Here is a 25316-nt window from a genome sequence, read left to right as displayed (position 1 = left end):
TTCCTTAGCATAATAGCAACGTTGTCAGAGTAATATTTTGATAATACTATGTTTATAAAAGGTTAATATTTGATAGTTATAGAAGTTAGTCCAAATGTTAGTTAGTTATACAATTAGTCTATTCTACTGTTGTGAATATGTTTATATCTTATGTAATATCGAATGTATAGTACTCAGTTTATGTACAAAACATACTTTGTCTTTGTTTACAGTTTCACAAATTTGTTCAAGTAAAGCTTCAAAACAGCAACCGCTTCAGAAGAATTATTTTTGAATGAGTGTTTAACTTGCTGGATAGCTAGATAGGAGCACGTCTAGCGCGGCCAGTACAAGCACTATCTATCTGGAAGGAGGCCTGTGCAAGGCTAAATATTCCATTGGGTCTGTCAGCCCATTCCCCAATCAGGCCTTAACAAAGAACTCCCAGGTATACCTCTCACCAGTGGATTCAGACCCTGGCATGAGAGGGCTATCCAGCTTCTCGACAAGGCTATAAAGTCTTGTCCTTTCAGCAAATAATGGATAAAATGCACCTCACTCAACAGGGTGTGTTCAGGTACATTCAAATCAAACTCAGGAGCCAGTAAGCGCCTTCCCTCCAATGCTTCTCATTCTCAACTCCGAAGCCATTCCAATGCTTCTTTACAATATTTCTTGTTGCATTTTCCACGCTCTTTTCTTTTATGGCTGTTCAAATCAGCTTCCACATCTATCACTTATCCCACTTCTGCATGAACAGTAGCATGTAGGCCTATACTCCCTTGGGGAAAAGTTCCTGCTCCATGCATAGCCCAGCACCAGTGTCTTCCATGATACATTCTGGATCAATCAGGAACCCAGTGCTGAAACCGAGAAGTGAATGGGAGGTCCACTGTGAAGGCCTGGAGTCAGGGCTTAGAGGAAGCGAGCAAGAAGGTTGGGCTTGGGATTCATGGGCTTTTTGCCAGAACTTCAATCTTAAAATAGGGATGAAATTTATAAACAAAATTATACATTGGCCCAGAAATTCCAGAACGAGGCTTGCAGCGCTTTACACTTACCCCGCGCTACTGCCGATCAGCTCCAGGGACGCCTGGAATTGGTGTTTCCAAAAGAAGAATCCCGGGCAGCGTATGACGTCACGCCGCCCAGGAGTGCAGCCAGCGCGAAGTCAGGAGCGTGCAGTGCAAGTGAGACACGCCCCTTGAGGTCTCAGTTTCACTGGACACGCCCCCAATGTTTCTGTCAAGCTGCTAACCATTTTTACATGCAAAGCAGCAGTTTAAATAGGTTTTTGGAAGTTTTTTGAAGATTTTGGTAACTTTCATAAACTTTTTAAAATGTTTACATTATTTTGAGTAATCTGAAGTAGTTTTAAAGAGAATTAAAGCAATTTAAAGACTTTTAAAAGCCCTAAAAGAATTTTTTTAATTCCATTTATTTATTTAGCAATGTCGTCGTCATACGTGTCTTCACACTGTTCCCTTTGGGGAACTGTATGAAGTGGTGGAAGGATTTATGGCCATGATTAACGCTCATTCCGTGACCGTAACCATCTTTGAACCAGCCATTAGGGCGGTTAGTCCTATGGCGGGAGGGTTTTACGGGCTCCCACAAGCTATACAAGGAGGGGGGGGCCACCCACACCCACGGACGCAAATATCCCACTGGATGTCAACCCAGAATTTAGAGCCGGAGCTCCGACTCCACTTGCCGGGACTGTCTGGAGCGGGGTTCGAAACCCTACCCTGATCTGGCCCAGCGGCGGGGATCCTACCGATATGACAAAGGCCCAATCCAATTAGCAACGTGAAATGGCAGCATAGGGCTCCAGTCACGAGGAGGGAAAAGGCGCAGGAAACGTATGGGTGTCACCTTTTGTGCGGAGTGGGCCTTTTGCGTAGCAGTAAGCATCCCCGCCGCTGGGCCAGAAGGAGTAGGGTTTTGAACCCCACTCCAGACAGTCCCGGCAAGTGGAGTCAGAGCTCCAACATTAAATTCTGGGTGGACATCCAGCGGGATGCTTGCGTCCGTGGGTGTTGGTGGCCCCCCCCCCCCTCAGATGGGTTGTGGGAGCCCGTAAAACCCGCCCGCCATAGGACTAGCCACCCTAATGGCTGGTTCAAAGATGGTTACGGTCACGGAATGAGCGTTAATCACGGCCATAAATCCTTCCACCACTTCATACAGTTCCCCAAAGGGAACAGTGTGAGGATACGTACGATGATGACCTCTTGCGCAATGCACCTCCTTGGACCCTCAGTCGCAGATGCGAGGGGGCAAGTTGTCAATAAAATAAAAAATTTAACAATTGCACATGTAAAATGTTGGCCCAGTAATTCCCTTCCAAATGCGCTAATACGGTCGGGGTACTTACGCATCTGGCCGGATGAAATGCCGGTTTTCAGCATGCACAGTGCATGTGGGGAAAACCGGCATTTCCTGTCCTCTGAATGAAGGGGTTCAGAGGCAGAACGCGTGCGACTGCACAGGCAGCGCGTGCGCAGTATAATTCGCCGCTTTCATTAATGCTTTCAGTGAGGTCCAGTCATTACAACTTACACATGAAAAAAGCATGGGTACAGTTGCTCCAGAGGCTGCGGAGGAAGATATTTCTTATCGTGGAGCTTCTGAAAGTATGTATGTCTGTATATATTCCTTTGCGTGTTATGTATATATTCCTTTACTTATGTGTATGAATGTATTACTTAATTATGACTTTCAGAGAAAGTAACTTATTGGAAAATCATAATTAAAAATATACATTCATACACATTAGTAAAGGAATATATGTGGACATACATACATAACTCATTCTCACATTCCATTCACACAGCCACAATTGCTCCTTCTACCTACCGTTCTGAAAACCCGTTTAAAAAAAAAAAATTAAAGTTTAAAACTTAGTTAAAATTTCTTAAAATAACTTCCCTCCCTTTCCCAAACCAAATATTGCATTTCATAAGCTCCTCCATAAAATATATCTCCTTCCCCAGCCAATGAACAACTTTACACTTGCTTTTTTTAAGTGCAAGTTCTAGGGACTTACCCTCACTGAATCCATCAGTGAAATCTACAAAGTTCACTGCGCAAGCGCTGCCTGTGCAGTCGCACGCGCTGTGAATAGACCTCGGGTCTGGAAATGCCGGCATTCCCCGCATGCGCTGTTCCTGCTGAACGCCGGCATTTCCAACGGCCAGATGCGTGAGTAACCCGACCGTACTCACGCTTCTGGCCTGGAATTTCTGGCCCATTGTGTGCTTCTTACGTAAAATATGTAATGAATTACATTTCTATCCATTAAATGTAAAGAAAGTTACCTGTGTTTCCATGTGGAAATGGTACTGTTCACCTGCTCTAATTTCACCTTCAACCTTGCAAGGAGATATTGAAATAGCACCGGCAGGATCTCCAACAAGTAACTCTGTTCCAGGTGATGGGTAGAAGGATTTCTTCTCAATAGCTTCATCGAGGGTCACTATTGGTGGTTTTTGATTTTGGTAGGTGACCTTCACTCCTTCTGCCATCTGGAGAGCATGATGCTGTGAATCTTAGTATGAAAATGGGTATGGTTAACTCCCATATGATTAGGCAGCGGTTGAAACAGTACTGAAGATCAACATCTTTTATTTCTGCTATTAAAAAAAATAGAACTTTTAACTCATAACTTGAGCAGCAATGTTAGATCAACTATTGTAGATATGGTTTTCCTCATTTGTTGAAAGATGCACAACCTCTAATTACAATTAGGATTTGCCATCATCCATGGGAGTTTAAAAAAATCACCTAGTGATACTATTTATCACTTGAAAAATTTATGCAACAGTGCTGTCATTTTGGTGAGATGATCATTCAACAACAACACAGATTTATATAGCATCTTTAAAACAGTGAAGTTTCAAGGCACTTCAGGAAGAAGAAATTGATGCCAAGCAGTAAGTGAATGAAGAGAGATGACTGAAGGCATGGTCGAAAAGACTGGCTTCTTCTAAGTTGGGGGACAGAGGTAGCAATGTGGAGAAGTTTAGGGAAAGAATTCCAGATTCAAGGCCAAGGCAGCTAAAGGCTCTTTCCAAACTTCATTGGACAGGAGTCGTTCTTCTAAAAATCACTATTAGTTATTTGAGTTTTGAACCAAGATGAAAGCTAAGACTGCGCAAGCCCATGGACACAAAAATGAGCTAATATGAGCTTGCTTAGAACCAAGTTTGAATCCTAATTGGTAAATGAATGGCTTGACCTGTCAAATGTTTTTCGTGATTCTGCATACCACAGAATTTTATGCAACAGGATTTTCTACCAACTGTGGGTGGGAAGTTTTAGGCACTGAGGGGTAAATTTCCTTCTGCTGGCTAATTTGGGTGAAAAAATAGGAATGTAAAGATAGGAGTGTAAAGCAGAGAATACTGTATTATTCACTTATTTTCACAAAATTGAGGGGAAACTATGCCCTTTAGGTGCTCAGTCAAAGTTCCTGACTTAGCAGTGTTTGTAAATACCAGATAGGTAGAATACAGCATCCCAGCAGATTATAGCTGTAGTCTCAGTGCTAGAAGGTCACTGTGCCACATGTGGCCCTCGATTCATATCAGTTGATTCCATCTGTAAGGGATCCAATAGGACCAGCAATGCTCAGAAACAAGATGCACACCTCGGTTCCCTTCAGCCAGAGTCTCCGATATCCTCTACTCCGGTGTTGTGAATGATCCAACAACAACTAAAACCATGAAGTTATATTTACAGGTTCTATTAAGAGTGGATGTGTGATTTGGGGACTGGAGCATAGCTAATGCAACACCCATTTTCAAAAAGGGATCAAAGCTAACCTGGGTAATCACAGGCCACTTGGTTTAACATCTGTAGTAGAGAAAATTTTGGAAACTTTAATTAAAAGATGAAATTACTAAATATCTGGAATAAAATAAAATAATTATAAACAGCCAACATGGATTTCAAAAAAGAAGATTGTGTTTGCAAACCTGTTAAGAGTTCCTTGAGGAGGTGACAGATGTGGTAGATGGGGGGGGATTGCTGTCGATGGTGTAAGAACACCTGTATTAATACCATGACAAGTGGAGTACTTCACTGCATGCTGACAATTGTCAAGAAAAGGTGAATTCATTCACTCAGTAACATTTACAGATCCCGATGGCAGGCTGGTAGAGTAAATACTAATATAATCACAATTGGTTGATCTAAGACTGTTCGGGGTGCCAAATGGTAAAGAAATGTGACTGACGGAGAGTTTGAGATAACAAAAACGGTTTCAAAGAGCCACCTGGTGGCTGAAGCAAGGAACTGCAGCTGTTAGAGACAATTACACATTGTCAAAGATCGTCACATAGCATTTAAAAGTCCTATTAGGTCAGTGTTAGCTACAGGCATCATTGGAAAAGGGTTACATAGGACTTTTCAATGGAACATAGCAGGACATATTAGCCTAGAAATTTGATCGCACTGTGCCCATTTTACAGGCTTCTTTGCGATCACAGGCAGCGGCTCATGCAGCTCTGTGTCAGGTTTCCTCGCAGCAGTCATGATTCATTTATCCTGTGCCAGTCCACTGTGCCGCCATTATTGCAACTAGACCATCAGGTGACAGACTGGCTACTGGGCAAAAAGAGGTACACCCTTCAGACATGGCTCATGACTCGTGTCAGGAACCAGAGCAGTCGGAGAGGTGGCCTACAACGATAGCCCGCCAACAGAATGAAAGGTCACTGACCTGAAACGTTAACTTGAATTCTCTCTCCGCAGATGCTGCCTGACCTGCTGAGTATTTCCAGCATTTTCTGTTTTTTGCCTTTGTATTAGTCTTCTTTGGTAGCCTGGGCCCTCGAAGTCAGAATCCGAGTCCTCTGTAGCAGAACTCATGTGTGATCTCGCCCACTGGTGAGCTGGCACCTGGCCCTGCCCCAGCTCCTGTGCACTTCTGGCTGATGCTTCACGATGCGACGACACCTCCTCTAACCTATCCATTGCAGCTATGCTCTTGGCATTGACCTCCTCAGCGACCTCTTCCCACTGGCAGCGGAGGTCTGAAGGGCTATCAGCTCCCTTGGAGATGGGGGGGGGGGGCAGGGAGGAGCTTCACCTTCTTGCTATCAACAGTCTGGACCAGGACTTCCAACGTTGTATCCAAGAACCTAGCTGCCTTCTCTGCATCTCTTCCAACTATTTTACACCTTTCACAGTGTTTCTCTGCTGTCTACAGCCAGAGAGCACCTCCCCTTTAAGAGGTGCTGGCTATCTTTAAGTAGAGTCCGTCAAGCCTGATTTCTCACCTCCCTAAACAGACACACAGCCAATAAGCAGTGTTGGCTGATTCATGATAATGAGCTGGCAGCACCAATTTCAAGAGGTCTCTGTGCCTGTTTTCAGGCACAATTAGATTTCTCGGCCATTGAATTTAATAAAGTTCAGATTTGTACTTTTTCCAATTGTGTTACCTGCAACACACAGTGCGATTGGCTGCCCAGCATATAGAAGAGGACCACTGCTGAAAATCTCTTCAACCTCATTGGGTGGTGGCATAAATGTGTTGGATCCAGGGATGTCCTTTGCTTTTAGCACCTATAATGTGAAATGGAAGAAATTAATTAATTCAACAATTAGCATATACTTTTTTGGGAAAATTATTGCTGAGGGTAATACCAGTGGGAAAGGAACACATTTTACAACCAGTGTTAGAATCATGAATTCACAAGTCTGGTTTTACATCGGTAATTGGAAGACAAAGTTCCCCTTAAATTGCCTAGTACTCTCCCACCACTGTGACATCTATCCTTGTGCCCTGTTTGAATGAAGCTTTAATTCTGTGCCACATTCTTGGGAATACTGTTCTATGCCCACCAACAAATGTATTGAGATTGAACCTGATTACTTCCTGTAGATGAATAGGAACATAATGCTTTTTAAAAAGTATAATACAACAAATCATTGCCTTCATTGAACTGTGAGCTTGATTAAATGTTTCTCTTTGCATATCAAATAATGGAAGATTAGTGCTGAAAGCCTATACATAGGTGCTACCTTCTATTATAAAAATAACAACTTGCATTTATATAGCGCCTTTAACATAGTAAAACATCCCAAGGCGCTTCACAGAGGTGCTAACAAAATTTGACACTGAGCCACATAAGGAAATACAAGGACAGGTGACCAAAAATCTGGTCACAGGGATAGGTTTTAACAACAACAACTTACATTTATATATCGCTTTTAACGTAGTAAAATGTCCCAAACCACTTCACAGAACGCTTTCAAATAAAAATTGACACCGAGCCACATAAGGAGAAATTAGGGCAGGTGACCAAAAGCTTGGTCAGAGGTAGGTTTTAAGGAGCATCTTAAAGGAGGAAAGAGGTTTAAGAGAGGGAATTCCAGAACCTAGTGCTTAGGCAGCTGAAGGTACAGACGCCAATGGCGGAGCAATTAAAACTGGGGATGCGCAAGTGGTCATAACTGGAGCAGGGTTGTAGGACCGGAGGAGGTTACAGAAATAGGGAGGAGTGAGGCCAGGGAGCAACTTGAAAACAAGGATAAGAATTTTTTAAATCAAAGCGTTGCCAGACCGGGAGCCAATGTAGGTCAGCGCGCACAGGGGTGATGCGTGAACTGGACTTGGTGCAAGTTAGGACACATGCAGCAGAGTTTTGGATGAGTTCAAATTTATGAAGGGTGGCAGATTGGAGGCCGGCCAGGCGAGCATTGGAAGAGTCAAATCTCGAGGTAACAAAGGCATGGATGAGGGTTTCAGCAGCAGATTAGCTGAGGCAGGTAGATGGTACAGGTAGACTATCCTTTATCCGAAAACCTCGGGAGCAGCCGTGTTTCAGTTTTCGGAGAATTTCGGATTTCGGAAGGTGGGTCGGCGGGGGTCGGGGCCGGCGGGGGGTCGTGCGCACGACTTACGCTGACGCTCAGCGTAAGTCGGCAGGGGTCAGGGTCGGCGGGGGGTCGTGCGCACGACTTACGCTGAACGAAAAAACCTTTGGTTTTTAGAGGGTTTCGGTTTTCGGAAGTTCGGATAAAGGGTAGTCTACCTGTACTCTAGTTGGTTACATGCGACAAAAATATAAAGGGAATTTCACTAAATTCACTGTAAGCAAGCTCTATTTAATAACCACATTTTCAAAACTATCATAATTCAGTTGTCTTCATCTGAACAAAAAAAAAAGCTGCTTAAATTTTTTTTTTTTACATGCTTTGGTATGTTTAAAGCAAAATATTAATGCTAAGTTTAAAAAAATTTAATTTAAATGTAAGAAAAGATGACGAATATAAGCACATTTTTATAACCACTCCATCAGTCTCCTCCTAATCGTCAGTAAAGTGACGGAGTGAGTTGCAATTGTGTCATCAAGCAACACCTGCTCACCGATGCTCAGTATGGATTCTGACAGAACCACTCAGTTCCAGACTTCATCACAGCCTTGATCCAGATATGGACACAAGGGCTAAATGCCAGAAAAGAGGTGACAGTAACTGTCCTCAGCATCGAGGCAGTATTTGACCTGGATGAGTGCAGCTGCAACAACACTCAAGAAGCTCAACGTCATCTAGGACTTTGCTGTTCGCTGGATTGGCAACCCTGCCAGTGACTGAATATCCAGCACCAGTGCAATGTGACTGTAGTATGTGCAATTTACAGGATGCACTGTACCAAGTCTTAGTTTGACAGTATCTCCTAGCTCTGCAACCTCAGCCTCCAAGAAGGATAAAAACAGCAATGGCATGGGAGCAACACTATCCCCAAGTTCACCAAAGCACACAATATCCTAACCTGGACCGATACCATCATTCCTTCATTGTCCCTGGGTCAAAGCCCTGGTATTTCCTACCTAGCATGAACTGTGGAAGCACCATCAGCACAAGGACTGCAATGGCTCGAGGAGAAGGCTCACCACCACTTCTAGGGCAACTCAGAGTGGGCAATAACATCAAGAACAAATTAAAACAAAACAATTTTACTTTACTCATAAGTGACGAGTCTTATACACAGCTATAGTTACAAGGTTTTTAAAAAGTCCTGACAAAGGGAAGAGACCCAAAAACCATCATAACCTGTCTTTTCCCTTCCCAGATGCTGGCTGACCTGCTGTGTATTTACAGCATTCTCCATTTTATTTCAGATTTACAGTTTTTCCTTATTTTTTTTAAAATGTTGATCATAACTTGTATTTAAAAAGACTGTACTGGAAAACTAGTTGAACAATGCACTTCACGAATAGTATTAACTACTTACTGCAGCAGCACCAGGCACAGTCATGGCTGCTGTACTGTCAATGTTGCCAATAGTTGCATTTCCCGCTGTGCTTAGGACAAACACTGCAAATAGCTCATTAGGAAGAGGCAGTATGTCGTCGATGAACTGAGCTTCACCAGAAGTCTAGAAGTAAGACAAAGGAAATATTTGATTAAAGTTACTTTACCACTCAAAGAACTACTGCAATGCTTTCCCCAGTAACAAAAAAGTCTTGACGCAAAAGCCAGGATATTCCGCTGCCAGAAGTGCGGCCCACCTGACTGAACGGCACTGACCGCAGCGAATTTCCCAGGATCAGACGAATTTACCTTTTTTAAAGCAGACTTCTGCTGGTATTCCCACCAGCTCACTTGTGGGGTGTTGGTCAGGACATTGCTGCTGCTATAGGAGTCAGATGCCTCCAGCAGCTTAAAGGGGCAGGCAGCCCTGAAGTCCTAGAAACTGCCATCAATCCTCTGACCTAGATATTTTTGATGGTCTCTCCATTGATTCAACTGTTGATTTTTGGCATCGTAAGGTATTTGCTGCGTTAAGCTTTCCCTAGCAAACCTGAATACCTGTTCTGTTCTGGCATTCTGAGCATCTAGTTTTGCTAAGGCGACAAGGATGGAAAATATGTCACAGTAAAAATGGGAAGAAATTGGCATAACAGATCCTCTCCCAATTTTCTGCTCCCACTTGCCCTATTACCACTGCCAAACCCGTGGAAACACAAGCAAAAGTTAGCTTATGGCAATCAGCGGTCTAACCAGACAGGTTGCAGGGTGGTTGTCCAGTAAATTGGATCATCAAAGGTTGAGCAGCTTTCAGTCACTGAATTTAAAAAGTGCTGTGTGAATATACGATTGGATCCACTGCACATTTGTATGTGCTCAATTGGCATTCATACACCAACGGTTGGATCTAGTTATGTATATGCTCCAAGCAGTTAGAATAAGTGCTCCACCCCCAACCTATTTTGGACTGGGATAAAAATCATCTCATCTGAATGATGCCTTATCTTTAAAACAGCAAGAAACTAATGCTCACCTTGTATGGTCTTTATAATTTTGAATCCCTCACATAGGGTAGGAACACGTCCATTCCTGATTGGTTCTTGGGAATCTTTTTTTTTTACAGAAAGTACACAGGGTGACCATTTGCTTCCACCCTTTATTGAATGAAATAATTTTAGGATGGTATGAGTCAAGAAGAACTGAGCTATCATGCGGATTTTATAAGTTCAAAAACAACAACAATGACCCCAGTGAAGTCTGAAGCAATGGCTGGGCGAGATAGTGGCTTGTGAGGAATGCTATCAAAGAACGGCAAGTAGACGACAAGGCTGGTAAACTTACTTTTATACTTAAGGTGACATCTATATTCTGGAGATATCACAATGCAATAAAAATCCTCACGAGGTACTAATTACTTAACAGTTAAAATTGTACTTATTTTTCCCAAAACTGCAGGACGTGGCTCTAGAAGTTGAATAAAACCAATGTTAGATGCTCAATGAACCTTCTCAAAATAGGGGGAAAGACTGAGCTATTGTAAAGGTCCTGAGCCTATGGACAGCTTGGGAGCAGGTGGGTCACATGATGTGGGGTTGATCCTGATGATGTCAGATTAAAGAAATTCCATGTGATTACCCAGAACCAATTAAGACTGCACATGTTTCTATGGCATGTGACAGATTCCTGATGTAATAGAATTCTGCTTATATACAAAATTGTTCCAACACAATCAGATATATTTTACCTCAATAACCAACCAGTATCAACTGCACTTTGTAAGAATTTACCTCCTGTTTAGAGTAGGAGGACAGTGACAGGGTTAGCCAACATGAGTAAGCTGGGGTTTTAGGGGCTTCTACACATGTAATGGACTGAAACTGTGATATTTTGAGAAAGTGGGTGATAGAATTTTGTTTCAATCTCTGGGAATTTGAAGATCACTAAAAGAAAGATTTGCATATCTTATTCAAATAACCAGGGTATATGCCAGGGCACACATAACTTTATTAAACAACACTCTACCATGCCAATGCAGAACCATTGTCTGAATTTGTACACCATGCATACATCACGTGGCACCAAATACAAGACTAATTGAAATCCTACCTGCAGATGGGCACTTAGTTTTGGCATGGGTTTTGTCAAAGGGTATTCCTCTGGTTTGCTGCTGAAAGTTTGTTTTCCGGTGGATACAGGACGCTCCAAAGAGTACTGGGCACTTCGGTTACAAGGGGAAATAGCACTGTCACTCAACAGAGACAGGAAAAACTGTTCGAAGAAAGTTTAGAGTAGATTTATTGATCAATAAATTAAAATCAAAAGTGAGCAATGCAAGTATAGTGTTTTAGATTATAATGTTAAAAATTAACCTGCTAACCAACTGATCAGCAATCTGGAACAAATGAGAATTTAATCAACAAATCATTGGGAACTGGGCAGCACAGTGGATTATCACACTATCCTTTCACCTCTGCAGCTTGGGTTGAATATACAGGAAACTTTGTGCTATCCAGCACCGACGGGACCGAGCTGTTGCCGTTCCCTCAAAACTGCCGGACACGCCAGCGCTAATGTTGAAAGATATGGAAGCTTTTGAGCTCCGTATCTGTCAGCAAGCCCTGTTGCTTAGCAACAGCTTCTAAACAGTCCAAGCGTCTCTGTAGCGGCGTCTCTGTAGCTTAGCAACAGCTCCAGCAGACCTTGCAGAGCTTGACTGTTGAGAAAAAAAGCAACGAGAAGAAAAAAAACCTAACGAAAACGGCTCCTGATTTTTGCCGGTGGCTCGAGCATTCCGGACAGTTAGCCTCCGGATAACACAAAGTTTCCTGTAGCTCAAACTGATGGATGAAATACTCATCTCTGCAGGCTTTATGTGAAATACCATTCTTCATTTCTGAACCTGTAAAGGGGTTATTGTTCTCCTCGGGTAAAGGGGTTATTGTTCTCCTCGGGTAAAGGGGTTATTGTTCTCCTCGGGTAAAGGGGTTGTTGTTCTCCTCGAGTAAAGGGGTTATTGTTCTCCTCGAGTAAAGGGGTTATTGTTCTCCTCGGGTAAAAGGGTTATTGTTCTCTCCTCGAGTAAAGGGGTTATTGTTCTCCTCGGGTAAAAGGGTTATTGTTCTCCTCGGGTAAAGGGGTTATTGTTCTCTCCTCGGGTAAAGGGGTTATTGTTCTCCTCGGGTAAAAGGGTTATTGTTCTCTCCTCGGGTAAAGGGGTTATTGTTCTCTCCTCGGGTAAAAGGGTTATTGTTCTCTCCTCGGGTAAAGGGGTTATTGTTCTCTCCTCGGGTAAAAGGGTTATTGTTCTCTCCTCGAGTAAAGGGGTTATTGTTCTCCTCGGGTAAAGGGGTTATTGTTCTCTCCTCGGGTAAAGGGGTTATTGTTCTCTCCTCGGGTAAAGGGGTTATTGTTCTCTCCTCGGGTAAAGGGGTTATTGTTCTCCTCGGGTAAAGGGGTTATTGTTCTCTCCTCGGGTAAAGGGGTTATTGTTCTCTCCTCGGGTAAAGGGGTTATTGTTCTCCTCGGGTAAAGGGGTTATTGTTCTCTCCTTGGGTAAAGGGGTTATTGTTCTCTCCTCGGGTAAAGGGGTTATTGTTCTCCTCGGGTAAAGGGGTTATTGTTCTCCTCGGGTAAAGGGGTTATTGTTCTCCTCGGGTAAAGGGGTTATTGTTCTCTCCTCGGGTAAAGGGGTTATTGTTCTCCTCGGGTAAAGGGGTTATTGTTCTCCTCGGGTAAAGGGGTTATTGTTCTCCTCGGGTAAAGGGGTTATTGTTCTCTCCTCGGGTAAAGGGGTTATTGTTCTCCTCGGGTAAAGGGGTTATTGTTCTCCTCGGGTAAAGGGGTTATTGTTCTCCTCGGGTAAAGGGGTTATTGTTCTCTCCTCGGGTAAAGGGGTTATTGTTCTCCTCGGGTAAAGGGGTTATTGTTCTCTCCTCGGGTAAAGGGGTTATTGTTCTCTCCTCGGGTAAAGGGGTTATTGTTCTCCTCGGGTAAAGGGGTTATTGTTCTCCTCGGGTAAAGGGGTTATTGTTCTCCTCGGGTAAACTTTTTAACCAGGTCTCACCGGATAGCAATTAGGATCAGAAATGCTGGCCAATTTTCCACTCCCTACGGTCTGCTGTGGTATCTCAATAACCAAACTGGCCAAGATTGGCTGATTCAGCATAGACCAGGATCAATCCTGGAATCTTTCTGGTTTGCATTGCTCAATGCTATACCATATGGTGTATTTACACAATGAGCCATTAATCCTTCACTCTCCCCTACCCTCCACATAATTTAATGAAGATTTAGAAACCAAAATTCAATAAAATTATTTTAACGTGTTTATAAGAGTTACTCACCTTATAGAAAAGCCCAAGTGCCAGTGTTTGCCTGTATACAGCACTGGCAAGTAGTGGATCACTCTCATCAGGAATTATTTCCTTGTCAAGTGTAGTCAAAGCACCTGCAACAATTACTTTTAATAATCAATGACCAGACTAATTTAACAGCAATATAAAAACACTTCCATTCTGCCTTGATCACAACTGATATTCAACTGAAGCAGGCGGCAGGAGGGGGGGGGGGAAAAGAGAGGAGCGGGCGGGGGGGGGGGGGGGGGGGGAGAGAGAGAGGAGCAGGCGGGGGGGGGAGAGAGGAGCAGGCGGGGGGGGAGAGAGGAGCAGGCGGGGGGGGGAGAGAGGAGCAGGCGGGGGGGGGAGAGAGGAGCAGGCGGGGGGGGGAGAGAGGAGCAGGCGGGGGGGGGAGAGAGGAGCAGGCGGGGGGGGGGGAAGAGAGGAGCAGGCGGGGGGGGGAAAGAGAGGAGCAGGCGGGGGGGGGAAAGAGAGGAGCAGGCGGGGGGGGGAAAGAGAGGAGCAGGCGGGGGGGGGGAGAGGAGCAGGCGGGGGGGGGAGAGGAGCAGGCGGGGGGGGAGAGAGGAGCAGGCGGGGGGGGAGAGAGGAGCAGGCGGGGGGGAGAGAGGAGCAGGCGGGGGGGAGAGAGGAGCAGGCGGGGGGGAGAGAGGAGCAGGCGGGGGGGAGAGAGGAGCAGGCGGGGGGGAGAGAGGAGCAGGCGGGGGGGAGAGAGGAGCAGGCGGGGTGGAGAGAGGAGCAGGCGGGGGGGAGAGAGGAGCAGGCGGGGGGGAGAGAGGAGCAGGCGGGGGGGAGAGAGGAGCAGGCGGGGGGGAGAGAGGAGCAGGCGGGGGGGAGAGAGGAGCAGGCGGGGGGGAGAGAGGAGCAGGCGGGGGGGGAGAGAGGAGCAGGCGGGGGGGAGAGAGGAGCAGGCGGGGGGGAGAGAGGAGCAGGCGGGGGGGAGAGAGGAGCAGGCGGGGGGGAGAGAGGAGCAGGCGGGGGGGAGAGAGGAGCAGGCGGGGGGGAGAGAGGAGCAGGCGGGGGGGAGAGAGGAGCAGGCGGGGGGGAGAGAGGAGCAGGCGGGGGGGAGAGAGGAGCAGGCGGGGGGGAGAGAGGAGCAGGCGGGGGGGAGAGAGGAGCAGGCGGGGGGGAGAGAGGAGCAGGCGGGGGGGAGAGAGGAGCAGGCGGGGGGGAGAGAGGAGCAGGCGGGGGGGAGAGAGGAGCAGGCGGGGGGGAGAGAGGAGCAGGCGGGGGGGAGAGAGGAGCAGGCGGGGGGGAGAGAGGAGCAGGCGGGGGGGGAGAGAGGAGCAGGCGGGGGGGAGAGAGGAGCAGGCGGGGGGGAGAGAGGAGCAGGCGGGGGGGAGAGAGGAGCAGGCGGGGGGGAGAGAGGAGCAGGCGGGGGGGAGAGAGGAGCAGGCGGGGGGGAGAGAGGAGCAGGCGGGGGGGAGAGAGGAGCAGGCGGGGGGGAGAGAGGAGCAGGCGGGGGGGAGAGAGGAGCAGGCGGGGGGGAGAGAGGAGCAGGCGAGGGGGAGAGAGGCGCAGGCGGGGGGGAGAGAGAGGAGTGAGGAGAGAGGAGGAGGCGGGGGGAGAGGAGCATGCGGGGGGGAGGGGTGGAAGAGGAGGAGGCGGGGGGGAGGGGTGGAAGAGGAGGAGGAGGCAGAGGGGGTGGAGGAGGAGGAGGAGGCGGGGGGAGGGGTGGAAGAGGAGGAGGAGGCGGGGGGGAGGGGTGGAAGAGGAGGAGGAGGCGGGGGGGAGGGGTGGAAGAGGAGGAGGAGGCGGGGGGAGGGGTGGAAGGAGGAGGAGGCGGGGGGAGGGGTGGAAGGAGGAGGAGGAGGCGGGGGGAGGGGTGGAAGAGGAGGAGGAGGCGGCGGGGGGAGGGGTGGAAGAGGAGGAGGAGGCGGGGGGAGGGGTGGAAGAGGAGGAGGAGGCGGGGGGAGGGGTGGAAGAGGAGGAGGAGGCGGGGGGAGGGGTGGAAGAGGAGGAGGAGGCGGGGGGAGGGGTGGAAGAGGAGGAGGAGGCGGGGGGAGACGTGGAGGAGGAGGCGGGGGGAGGGGTGGAAGAGGAGGAGGAGGCGGGGGGAGGGGTGGAAGAGGAGGAGGAGGCGGGGAGAGGGGTGGAAGAGGAGGAGGCGGGGGGGAGGGATGGAAGAGGAGGAGGCGGGGGGGAGGGGTGGAAGAGGAGGAGGAGGAGGAGGAGTGTGTCTCAGTTGACAGTTTATGCCTCAGCGGAGGCTGGGGACATTTTTTGAGGGAAGGAGGAGTATGTTCATGAGCACCAACGTGAGGTTCAGTGCCAGGAATGTAACATTTTTCACTGTTTATACCCAGTGTTCGTGTCAGGCACTCGTAGGTCTTTTGCATCAAGCTGACATTTCCATTTTCTAAAACAGCTAACCTTCTGGCCTTGCTGAATGAGGCTAACAATTTAATAATAATTAGTGCCAATTCCTGGCAGTTCTGTGCTGTGGACACTGGGAATGGTGTTGAAAGCGATCACATTTCATTGAGGGCCTCTGCACTGAGAAAGGAAACTTTCATCCCAGCACTCAGCCAGATTCCCAGAGCGCAACAACAGTGCATCATCCTCCTCCTGGACCACAGCTTCCAAAGCAAAGTCCTGCCCCATTTTAACTTTCAGTTTCACTACACATTATAAAAGGCAGAAATTATATTTGTTCTAATGGTTATTAAGAGGTCATCAAAATGTGATCCCGTGCACAAATCAAAAAAGAAACCCACTGAATTTTACACATGTTTTGTGAGGTATAAAATGGAGCAGGCTTACACCAATATAATGTAATTCATCCTTTGATTCTCAATTTCTGTGTACGTCAACACTGAAATATGCACTTACCTTGCAAAGTCACGTTGGAAGTGATATCTTTGTCTTGAAGGTATTTTTCCGTGGCAACAGCGTGAATGAAGGTTTTACTGATTCCAGTGTATACCATCGAGATGGATTCTACCAACTGCTTCTTACCCCAGGCTCTGATCTGAGCACGGAACCCAGCACTCACATAAGTGTGAGCGTTCTAAAACAGAGAAATGGGCAGGGCAGTATCAGGGAGGCAACAAGTCGTTTGTATGGAAATGGTTTCAGATTTTATTTATGAGGCACCAGAGGAATATACAGTGACAAAAGATGCAATCTCCTTTCGACAAAAAGAGTAACGCAGATAATGTGTGGAACTAGAGCTGGTGGAAGTTGATTCACTTTACAAAGTCAATACTGAGAGATGCAGGGCCTGATTTGCATCGGAAGCATCTGTTTCCCACCCACAGCCAGAGGCTGGCTGTGGACGGGTAGGCCTCCAGCACTATGCTAGAGAGAGGAGGAAGGGATCGTGTGGGGGCCGGGCCGGGTGGTCGGTGCGTCGGGATCCCTATATTTTCAGGAGGACTGTAACATAATGGCTAGGTTTCAGGCTTTGAAAATAAACTTTTTCTTCCCTCTAGATTTTATTCTGGCTTCAGTATCTCGGACCTATCCAGTATGTAAGCCGCACTCCCCACGAGTGAGAGAGTGCTTTGACTTTTTTTTTAGAAATCTAGGTAAATTTGTGGTGTGCCCAAAGATTAAAACAGAGAACCTTCCTTTATTACTTTGTTTTGGCTCACTAATTTTATCATCTGCCTTGGCCTCACAAGGCTGCAGAATAACACTACCCACGATTATGACTTAGGTTTTAACTACCAACCAAATGTATTAAATAATAAATGAAAAAGTAGTCAGCAGTGACACAGTTTTACAGTTAAGTTTAACTATCTCAAGTAGGCAGAAAATAATAAATACTGTTGTACTACATCATAATGTAGAAACATAGAAGATAGGAGCAGGAGTAGGCCATTCAGCCCCTCGAGCCCGCTCCGCCATTCAATGAGATCATGGCTGATCATCTAAATTCAGTACCCTGTTCCTCAAGGTGTGGTCTCACCAAGGCCCTGTACAACTGCAGCAAGGCATCCTTGTTCCTGTACTCAAACCCTCTCGCTACTAAGGCCAACATACCATTTGCCTTCTTAACCGCCTGCTGCACCTGCATGCTTACCTTCAGCGACTGGTGCACAAGGACACCCAGGTCTCGTTGCACTTCCCCTTCTCCCAATCTATTGCCGTTCAGATAATAATCTGCCTTCCTGTTTTTGACACCAAAGTGGATAACCTCGCATTTATCCACGTTATATTGCATCTGCCATGCTTCTGCCCAATCACCCAACCTGTCCAAATCATACTGGAGTTGCTCGGCATCCTCCTCACAGCACACACGCCCACCCAGCTTTGTGTCGTCTGCAAACTTGGAGATATTACATCTAGTTCCCTCGTCTAGATCATTAATATATATTGTGAATAACTGGGGTCCAAGGACCAATCCCTGCGGTACCCCACTAGTCACTGCCTGCCACTCGGAAAAAGACCCGTTTATTCCAACTCTTTGCTTTCTGTCTGCCAACCAGTTCTCTATCCAAGTCAATACCTTGCCCCCAATCCCATGTGTCTTAACTTTACACGCTAATCTCTTATGAGGGACCTTATCAAAAGCCTTTTGAAAGTCCAAATACGCCACATCCACTGGTTCTCCCTTATCTATTCTACCAGTTACATCCTCAAAAAATTCCAGTAGATTAGTCAAGTACGATTTACCTTTTGTAAATCCATGTTGACTTTGTCCGATCCTGTCACTGCTTTCCAAGTGCTCTGCTATTATATCCTTCATAATGGACTCTAGCATTTTCCCCACTACCGATGTACATAACATTCAGAAGTTTGTGGGTTCAAAATCCATCAAGGGCTTAAGGACATAATCTAGGCTGAAATTTTAATGTAGTACTGAAAGAGTGCTGCACTGACGGTGCCATCTTTTGGGTAAATAATACAAAACCCAGTGGGTTCTGTGATGATGGCAGAGGAGAGCGAGGCATAAAATATGGTTCCGTTGTTGCTGGCTTGTGTTATTGTTACGATTCTAACTCTCCTGAGTTTGTGCATGATTCAATAGACTGCACTTATGAACGAATTACTGAACTTTAATACCCCAAATGATGTTCTGAAGCCCCAGAGTACCCGGATGTTATTTGTTTGTCCACAGTTATAAAATGCTTGAGCTTTGTTCCCACGGTTTTTAATGTAATGTAAGCAGCAGCGCCCCTCCCCTCGTCCCTGCCTTGAATTCATCCAGGACATCCACTAATACAAAAGCAAAATACTGCGGATGCTGGAAATCTGAATTGAAAACAGAAAATGCTGGAAATACTCAGCAGGTCAGGCAGAATCTGTGGAGAGAGAAACAGAGTTAACGTTTCAGGTTGATGACCATTTGTCACAACAGCCACTGCTGTTTCTGTGAGCAGTTCGTATCACAGTTCTGATGAAAGGTCATCGACCTGAAACGTTAACTCTGTTTCTCTCTCCACAGATGCTGTCTGACCTGCTGAGTATTTCCAGCATTTTCTGGTTTTATTCCAGGACATCCAGGAGGAAAAAGTCGGTTGCTTTGCGCCTCCCATTAGCGCCCTAACGGGGCGCAAAGCAACTAGCGCCTGGGTGCGGCGCCGCCAATGCCTCCCGCGAAATTCAGCGGGAGGTTAGCGGTGGCGGTAACCATTAGCACCGCTGGCGATGATGTCATCGTGTGCACAGTGCCCCGCCCGCGATCTTCGGTATCGTCCCATGACTTAATGCCAGACGGGGTCAGGGGGGCCTACCTGCAGCTGGGGCGATGCTAATTAAAGGCGAGGTGCCAGGCGGCCATTTTTGTTGCTGGCCACCTGCCAGCACCTGCCCCCGTTGCCGTCACTGGCCTCCTCAGCAGCTCCCCCCCCCACCCCCCGCGGAGTGCCGACTGTGCTCCGTGAGCGTGGCACTTCTCGAGTGCCGGGCTCTTTTGCCAGCACTCCGATCCCTGGTGGCCCAGCTGGGCCCTGGGTGGCGCTGCGCCAGGCCCCTCCCCTTTAAGAAAGGGAGGAAGGCCTGCAGTACCGCAGAGCCACGATATTCCCTCGCAGCGCCCCAAGAGGGAGGCGGGGCGCTTCCAGTAGCGCCCCACTTCCCTCTTGGGGCGCTACCGATGGATTTCGGCTGCGGGGGTGCTAATTTTTTCGGGGCCAAGTTAGCGCCCCAAAGCGGCCGCGACTCAACTTTTCCCCCCCACTGTTCTCTGGATAATCGTGGAGGTCGCTAATGAATTGTCTTGTCTTATTTCACTCAAATACATCTTGCTTAAGTTGGTTCTTGCCTAATGTTACTTAACTGGCATCTTCCTGATGAATAAATTAATAAAAATTAAAATTCTATTTACCTGTATTCGGGGCATAATCTTATAGGTGTTCATCTTTTCACCCTCTGCCAGCTTTGGAATTTCCACATACGAAAGTATCTTAATAGAATGAACAAAACAGGTCACAAATTAGACTCTTCGGCCGTGATTTTATCAATGGAGGCGGGTTGGGTGCAGGTCAGGTGGTTTCCGGCTTCCAGTCCCGCCCCCAGCTGCATCCGGCCCACAGATGTGATTTTACGTTGATTGACCTTGTTAAGCCCGCCCTGCAGGCTTGCCGACCACTTAAGAGGAAGCCGGTCAGATGACGTCATTTGATTTTCTTAAAAGGACCACGCACAATTTTTTTTTGACAGCCGATTTCTCAGTGTTTGACAGCATTGAGGTGCTGAAAACACTGACAATCACTGCACAAAGATCACCTCTTGCACCCAGGCTCTCCAATGACTCCCTCCATAGGCTGGAATAGATGGCAGCTGCAGGTGAGGTGACAGAAGTGATCTGTCACTGGTGAGAGAGGTTCTCCCAATGAGGTGGCAGGATTTCAAAACTTGTAACCTAAAGAAAAGTGTAAATGTATTATAAATGCAGTTCCCAACATTTTCTTACCTCTGAGACTCACCAATGCAAAATTGGATCCTTCATACCACTTCTGCAGCGGTCATCAATCCAGAAACATTACAGCAGAGTCACAACACACCACACTTAGTAGGGGGGTCAATAACAAGGGGGCATAGATTCAGGGTAAGGGGCAGGAGATTTAGAGGGGATTTGAGGAGGAACTTTTTCACCCAGAGGGTGGTTGGAATGTGGAACTCAATGCCTAAAAGGGTGGTAGAGGCAGGAACCCTCACAACATTCAAGAAGCATTTGGATGAGCACTTGAAATGCCATTGCATACAAGGCTATGGACCAAATGCTGGAAAATGGGATTAGACTGGACAGGGTTGGATGGGCGGCGCAGACACGATGGGCCGAAGGGCCTCTTTCTGTGCTGTAAAACTCTATGACTCTATGACTTACCTGGCGTGGTGTCCGGACATCGGGAATCCCGAGGCAGAAGTGGCAAAATTCAAAAATAGCCTGTCAACTACTAGCAACTACCTGTTAATAGGCAGGTAATTGCCTTTAATCCGCTACCCGCTACTAGGTGTTGGGTCCATGCGCAAATCGGGCTCATGACACTTGGGAAAATTGTTTGGAGGCTGGTTGACGGTGGGATCGCAACCCGCCGTCAATCAAAACAATTTTACCCTTTGACCTCCAAACCTGCCTTCTGAGCGCCAGCAAAATCGCAGCCTTCATCTTTAGTGACAGTCTTTGACCTGTACCTTCCATTATACTTATAACTACTAACTGATAGGAATGAGTGAAAAATAAATTAAATATTTTAAATTGAGAAGAAGAAAACAGAGAAACATGCCAACTTTTCTTGATCCATACTTCCTAGGATAGATTTTCTGAGTACTCACTTGTGGAGAGGTACCTGGCACGCTGCAAGTGTGCAAAGAAAAATCACAGGCTGTGGGCTTGCAAATTTCCAATGCGTCTTTGTGGTTTGAAGGTACCTCACTGCAGCGATGACTCGGAAAATCTACTCTTTTGTTCTTACATTTAGCTGCCAATATCAGTGCATGCCAGAAGTGAGAATTATGACTGAAAAAGACTGATTTTAAACCTACTTCGACATTCAGAAGGGTGTTTTAATCTAGAACTTTTAAAATGTTTGCTTATAATTTAGCGGGTAAGGTAACTAAGGTTACAACAGTAACAGAAATCCTTAATCAGGTCATGAGTACATACCTTTCCTTGCATGTTGACATCAAGAAACTGCATTAGAGTGTAAGTGTTCACTGCAGTGATATCTGAAACAGTCACTTGAGCACCAGCAACTTCAAAGGCCACGAATACATCAGACACAAACTCACGGTGTTTCCACTTCATCATCAAATTTCCAGCCCATCCACCAGCCTATTGATATGGAGCATAAAACATGCAGAGTCACATTTTTTGTCCACATCATTCTCAGTTAACAGCAGTTGTCCCTGGTCACTTTCACCATCAACTGTACTTGTTACTCAGTGCCTGACTTTCAAACTGCAAGTTTAGTTCGCCGGCGTAAATCACGTGGGTTCTTCCACAGACGGATGACAGATTATTGCCCACACAGTGAAGACGGAAGCTTACCATGTTACCTCTAGTAAGTAAAGTTTTGCCAATTTTCAACAAGGCCAATAAATGCAGTACCAACAGGTAGTTAGATGTTCCATTTTCAGAGAGAAAAATTAACCAGTTCTTTTTGAATTGGGATTTTTGTTGCTCTATTACAAAAAGAGGGACTGGTTAGCATTGAAAATTAGAAAATAAAATTATACAATATTTAAGGATAAAATTAAGGATGAACATCACAAATTCAGAAACTAAGGACTATATTTTCCTCTGTTCAGAAAACCCCCCGAAACAAACTTAACTTAATTATTGTCTAACCATTAAGAAAATCTAGAGAATGCAAAGTTTGAAATGTGCGCAGCTCATTCAACTGATATCAAATTTTGTTTGATAACGTTCCTGTAAAGCTATATAAATGCAAGTTGTTATTTTTCTTGTATGAAAGTCAGAGGGTTCAATATTCTGGCTATGGTAATATTTGTGCTAAATGACTCAACAATTGTTTTGCTTCACCGTGTGCCTGACAAATGGGGAAAATCCACCAACCATGCTTAGGAATCTCCAGACCATACAAGGACAGAGTCAGAGGCATGCAGAGCTCTGGGATAAGGGGGGGGGGGTGGGAGGCACTGTAGGGCTACAAGAGGTTACAGAGATAGGGCCATGAAGTAATTTACAGATGAGAATTTCAAATTGGAGGCGTTGAGGGAATGGGAGCTAATGTAAGTTAGCAAGAATCAGGGGAATGGGTGAGCAGGGATTGGTGTGTGATAGGATGAACTGAAGTTATGGAGTATGGAGGATGGGAGGCTGGCCAAGAGAGCATTGGAATAGTGGAGTCTGGAGATAACTGCATAGGTTAATAAACAAGGTAGAATAGCCAGCATTACATACACGGTTAGGTTATGATGGTAGCAGGGGTTAAATGGGATTAAGCCAGTCTCGGGATACAGAAACACAGCAGTTAGGTGCAGGATGGTGTGAGAATGGAATGTTAATTGTTGGACTGGTGCCAGGGTGTCTGGAAAGCAGAAGAGGAGTGTGAAAGGAGAAGAAGACTCTTTGTAATAAATATCTGAAGAAGATAAGGAAGTGAAGGCTATCAAGGACAGGCACAGTCACTCATGGGTGGAGAATGTCCAGAGAAACAGATAGTAGGAATAAGCATGCATTGAAAGGAGTGATGATCAATGTGTCTGCTTGAGTGATGACATATTAGCCATATGTTTTCACACAATAACTGCAGGTAGTAGAAACACGCTTACTTACTAAACTCATGTTTATCGTACATGATTAACTATATAAAGGTACTGCACACCAGTGCACTTTAGGAACTCTACCTAGTCTTGTACAGGGCTAATGTACGTGATGAGAGAATGCGGCTTCTGAATCCCAGATGAGTTCTCAGTTTGAGTTTTCTTGATAATGTTCTCATGAGCACCCTCTCCGAATCAGTTCTATCCCACTCTCACCCTCCAAAAGGAAAAATCATTTGTGGAAGTTAACAAACGTGCAAGTTCCAAAAGATATTCCGTACTCAAAAGGGTTAATCTGCACTGTTTCATTTCAGTGATGTGTGCCAATGGCAAAGCACTTGCTATGGAAGTTTTTTTTAATGTTTCTGCTGTTGCTGTTCTATTAGTGTGTTCATCAATAAAGATTAATCATCAGACATCTCTCTATCTCTGAGTCCATATAAGGAAAGGATAGTGAGTATCTTAAACCTAACAGTAACAAAGGTGTGGATGAAGTCTTCAGCAGCAGATGGAGTGAAGCAGAAGTGAGTAATATTATGAGATGGAAGTCTTGTAATGGAGAGAATATGGGGTCAGAAGCTCAGCTTGGGATTGAATAGGATGCCAAGGTTGCAAATAATCTAGCTCAACCTGAAGTGTGGCTGGGGAGAGAGATGGAATCAGTGGCAAAGGAACAGGTTTTGAGAAGAGAACCGAAGGCAATGACTTTGTTCTTCCTAATGTTTAACTGGAGGAAATTGCAGCTCATCCAAGGCTGAATGTTGGGCAAGCAATCTGACAACATAGAAGCAGTGGAAGGGTCAAGGGAGATGGTGTATATGTGGAAGCTGACCCCATGTCTTCTGACTATGTCACCAAAGGGCAATATGTAGATGACGAAGAGGTGGGGTCCAAAAATAGCTCCTTGGGGGGACGTCAGAAATAACAGTTCATGGTCAAGAAGAGAAACTACTGTGAGGATGCTCTGGCTATGACTGGATAGTAAGAGTGAAACCATGAGAGGACAGTCCCACCGAGGAGAGGCACTGAAGGAGGATTGTGGTCAACCGTGTCAAAGGCTGCGGAGAAGACAAGGAGAGAAAATACACCCCAGTCACAAAGGATGTAATTTATGACTTTTCCAGTGCAGGGGCGGAAACCTGAGATTCAAACATGAAGTTGCAGGAAAGATTGGCATGGATTTGGGTGGCAACAAAATGTTCAAGGACTTGAGAAAAGGGAGGTTGGAAATGGGGCGGTAGGTTGCTAGAGCAGAGAGGGTAAGAGTGGCTTTTTTGAGGGGGGGGGATGACAATAGAAGTTTTGAAAGGGACTGGGACAATATCTGAGGAGAAGGAACCGTTTACAATGTCAGCTAGAATGGGAGCCAGGAAAGAAAGTTCAATGGGAATGGAAATCAATGAATAGAAAGTTGGTCTCCTGGACAAGATGAGCTTAGATAGGGCACATAGGTCAGAAACTAGAGAAAGATTCAGGGCTAGTGCAGGGGGAAGCCAGTGGGGAGATTTGGCTTGGTGGACAAGAGGAATGGGAGGATACGACCAAGGCAACTGAACGGATGGTCTCAATCATAGTGACAAAGAAGTCCATGATCTCCTTGCACTTGTTGGAAGTGAGGATGGAGAGTGCAGGGAGAGGGGTTTAAGGAGACAGTTGGTAGTGAAGATGAAGAATGGTGTTATCTTTGCTCTCCAGGATGATCCTGGAGTACTGAACAATTTTGTCAGAGGCAGGCCTGATAGTGCTTGATGTGGTTCAGTAAGATCTGGTGATGGATGGCTAAACCAGTTGTGTGTCAGATACGCTCAGGCCTGAACCCCTTGGACCTGAGGAAGTGAAGATGGGGGCCGTACTAGGGGGAATGGCCAGGATGAGACAGAGTAAAGGTTTTACTGGGGACAAGCACATCAAAGGTGGAGGTGAGGGAATGGTTGAGCAGATCGATAGATGCAGAAGTATCATGGCAAAGTGGTGGGGAGGAGAGAATGCAAATGCAAGTGATTTGAGGAGTAATTCTTTCCAGGACAGATGCAAAAGTAAATG

General features: G+C 46.2%; 1 protein-coding gene across 3 annotated transcripts in view; it reads right to left on the bottom strand.

Annotated features, from left to right (window-relative positions):
* LOC147124569 (xanthine dehydrogenase-like) overlaps positions 1-25316 on the bottom strand; it is a 268524-nt gene that overhangs the window by 67549 nt on the left and 175659 nt on the right. For all 3 annotated transcript variants that reach the window (XM_085989524.1, XM_085989530.1, XM_085989522.1), the window contains 8 exons: positions 21652-21819; positions 19870-19947; positions 16428-16605; positions 13587-13690; positions 11350-11511; positions 9227-9370; positions 6429-6552; positions 3300-3529 (listed from right to left, as the gene is read on the bottom strand). In XM_085989524.1, coding sequence (XP_085845650.1) covers positions 3300-3529; positions 6429-6552; positions 9227-9370; positions 11350-11511; positions 13587-13690; positions 16428-16605; positions 19870-19947; positions 21652-21819 — 1188 coding nt within the window. The remainder of the gene's footprint in view (positions 1-3299; positions 3530-6428; positions 6553-9226; positions 9371-11349; positions 11512-13586; positions 13691-16427; positions 16606-19869; positions 19948-21651; positions 21820-25316) is intronic.

This window comes from Somniosus microcephalus, chromosome 1, assembly GCF_052327205.1.
Source record: "Somniosus microcephalus isolate GS21.2 chromosome 1, FLI_Smic_1.0, whole genome shotgun sequence".
In the NCBI taxonomy this organism is placed as follows: domain Eukaryota; kingdom Metazoa; phylum Chordata; class Chondrichthyes; order Squaliformes; family Somniosidae; genus Somniosus; species Somniosus microcephalus.
This window is presented reverse-complemented; position numbering and strand designations above follow the sequence as displayed.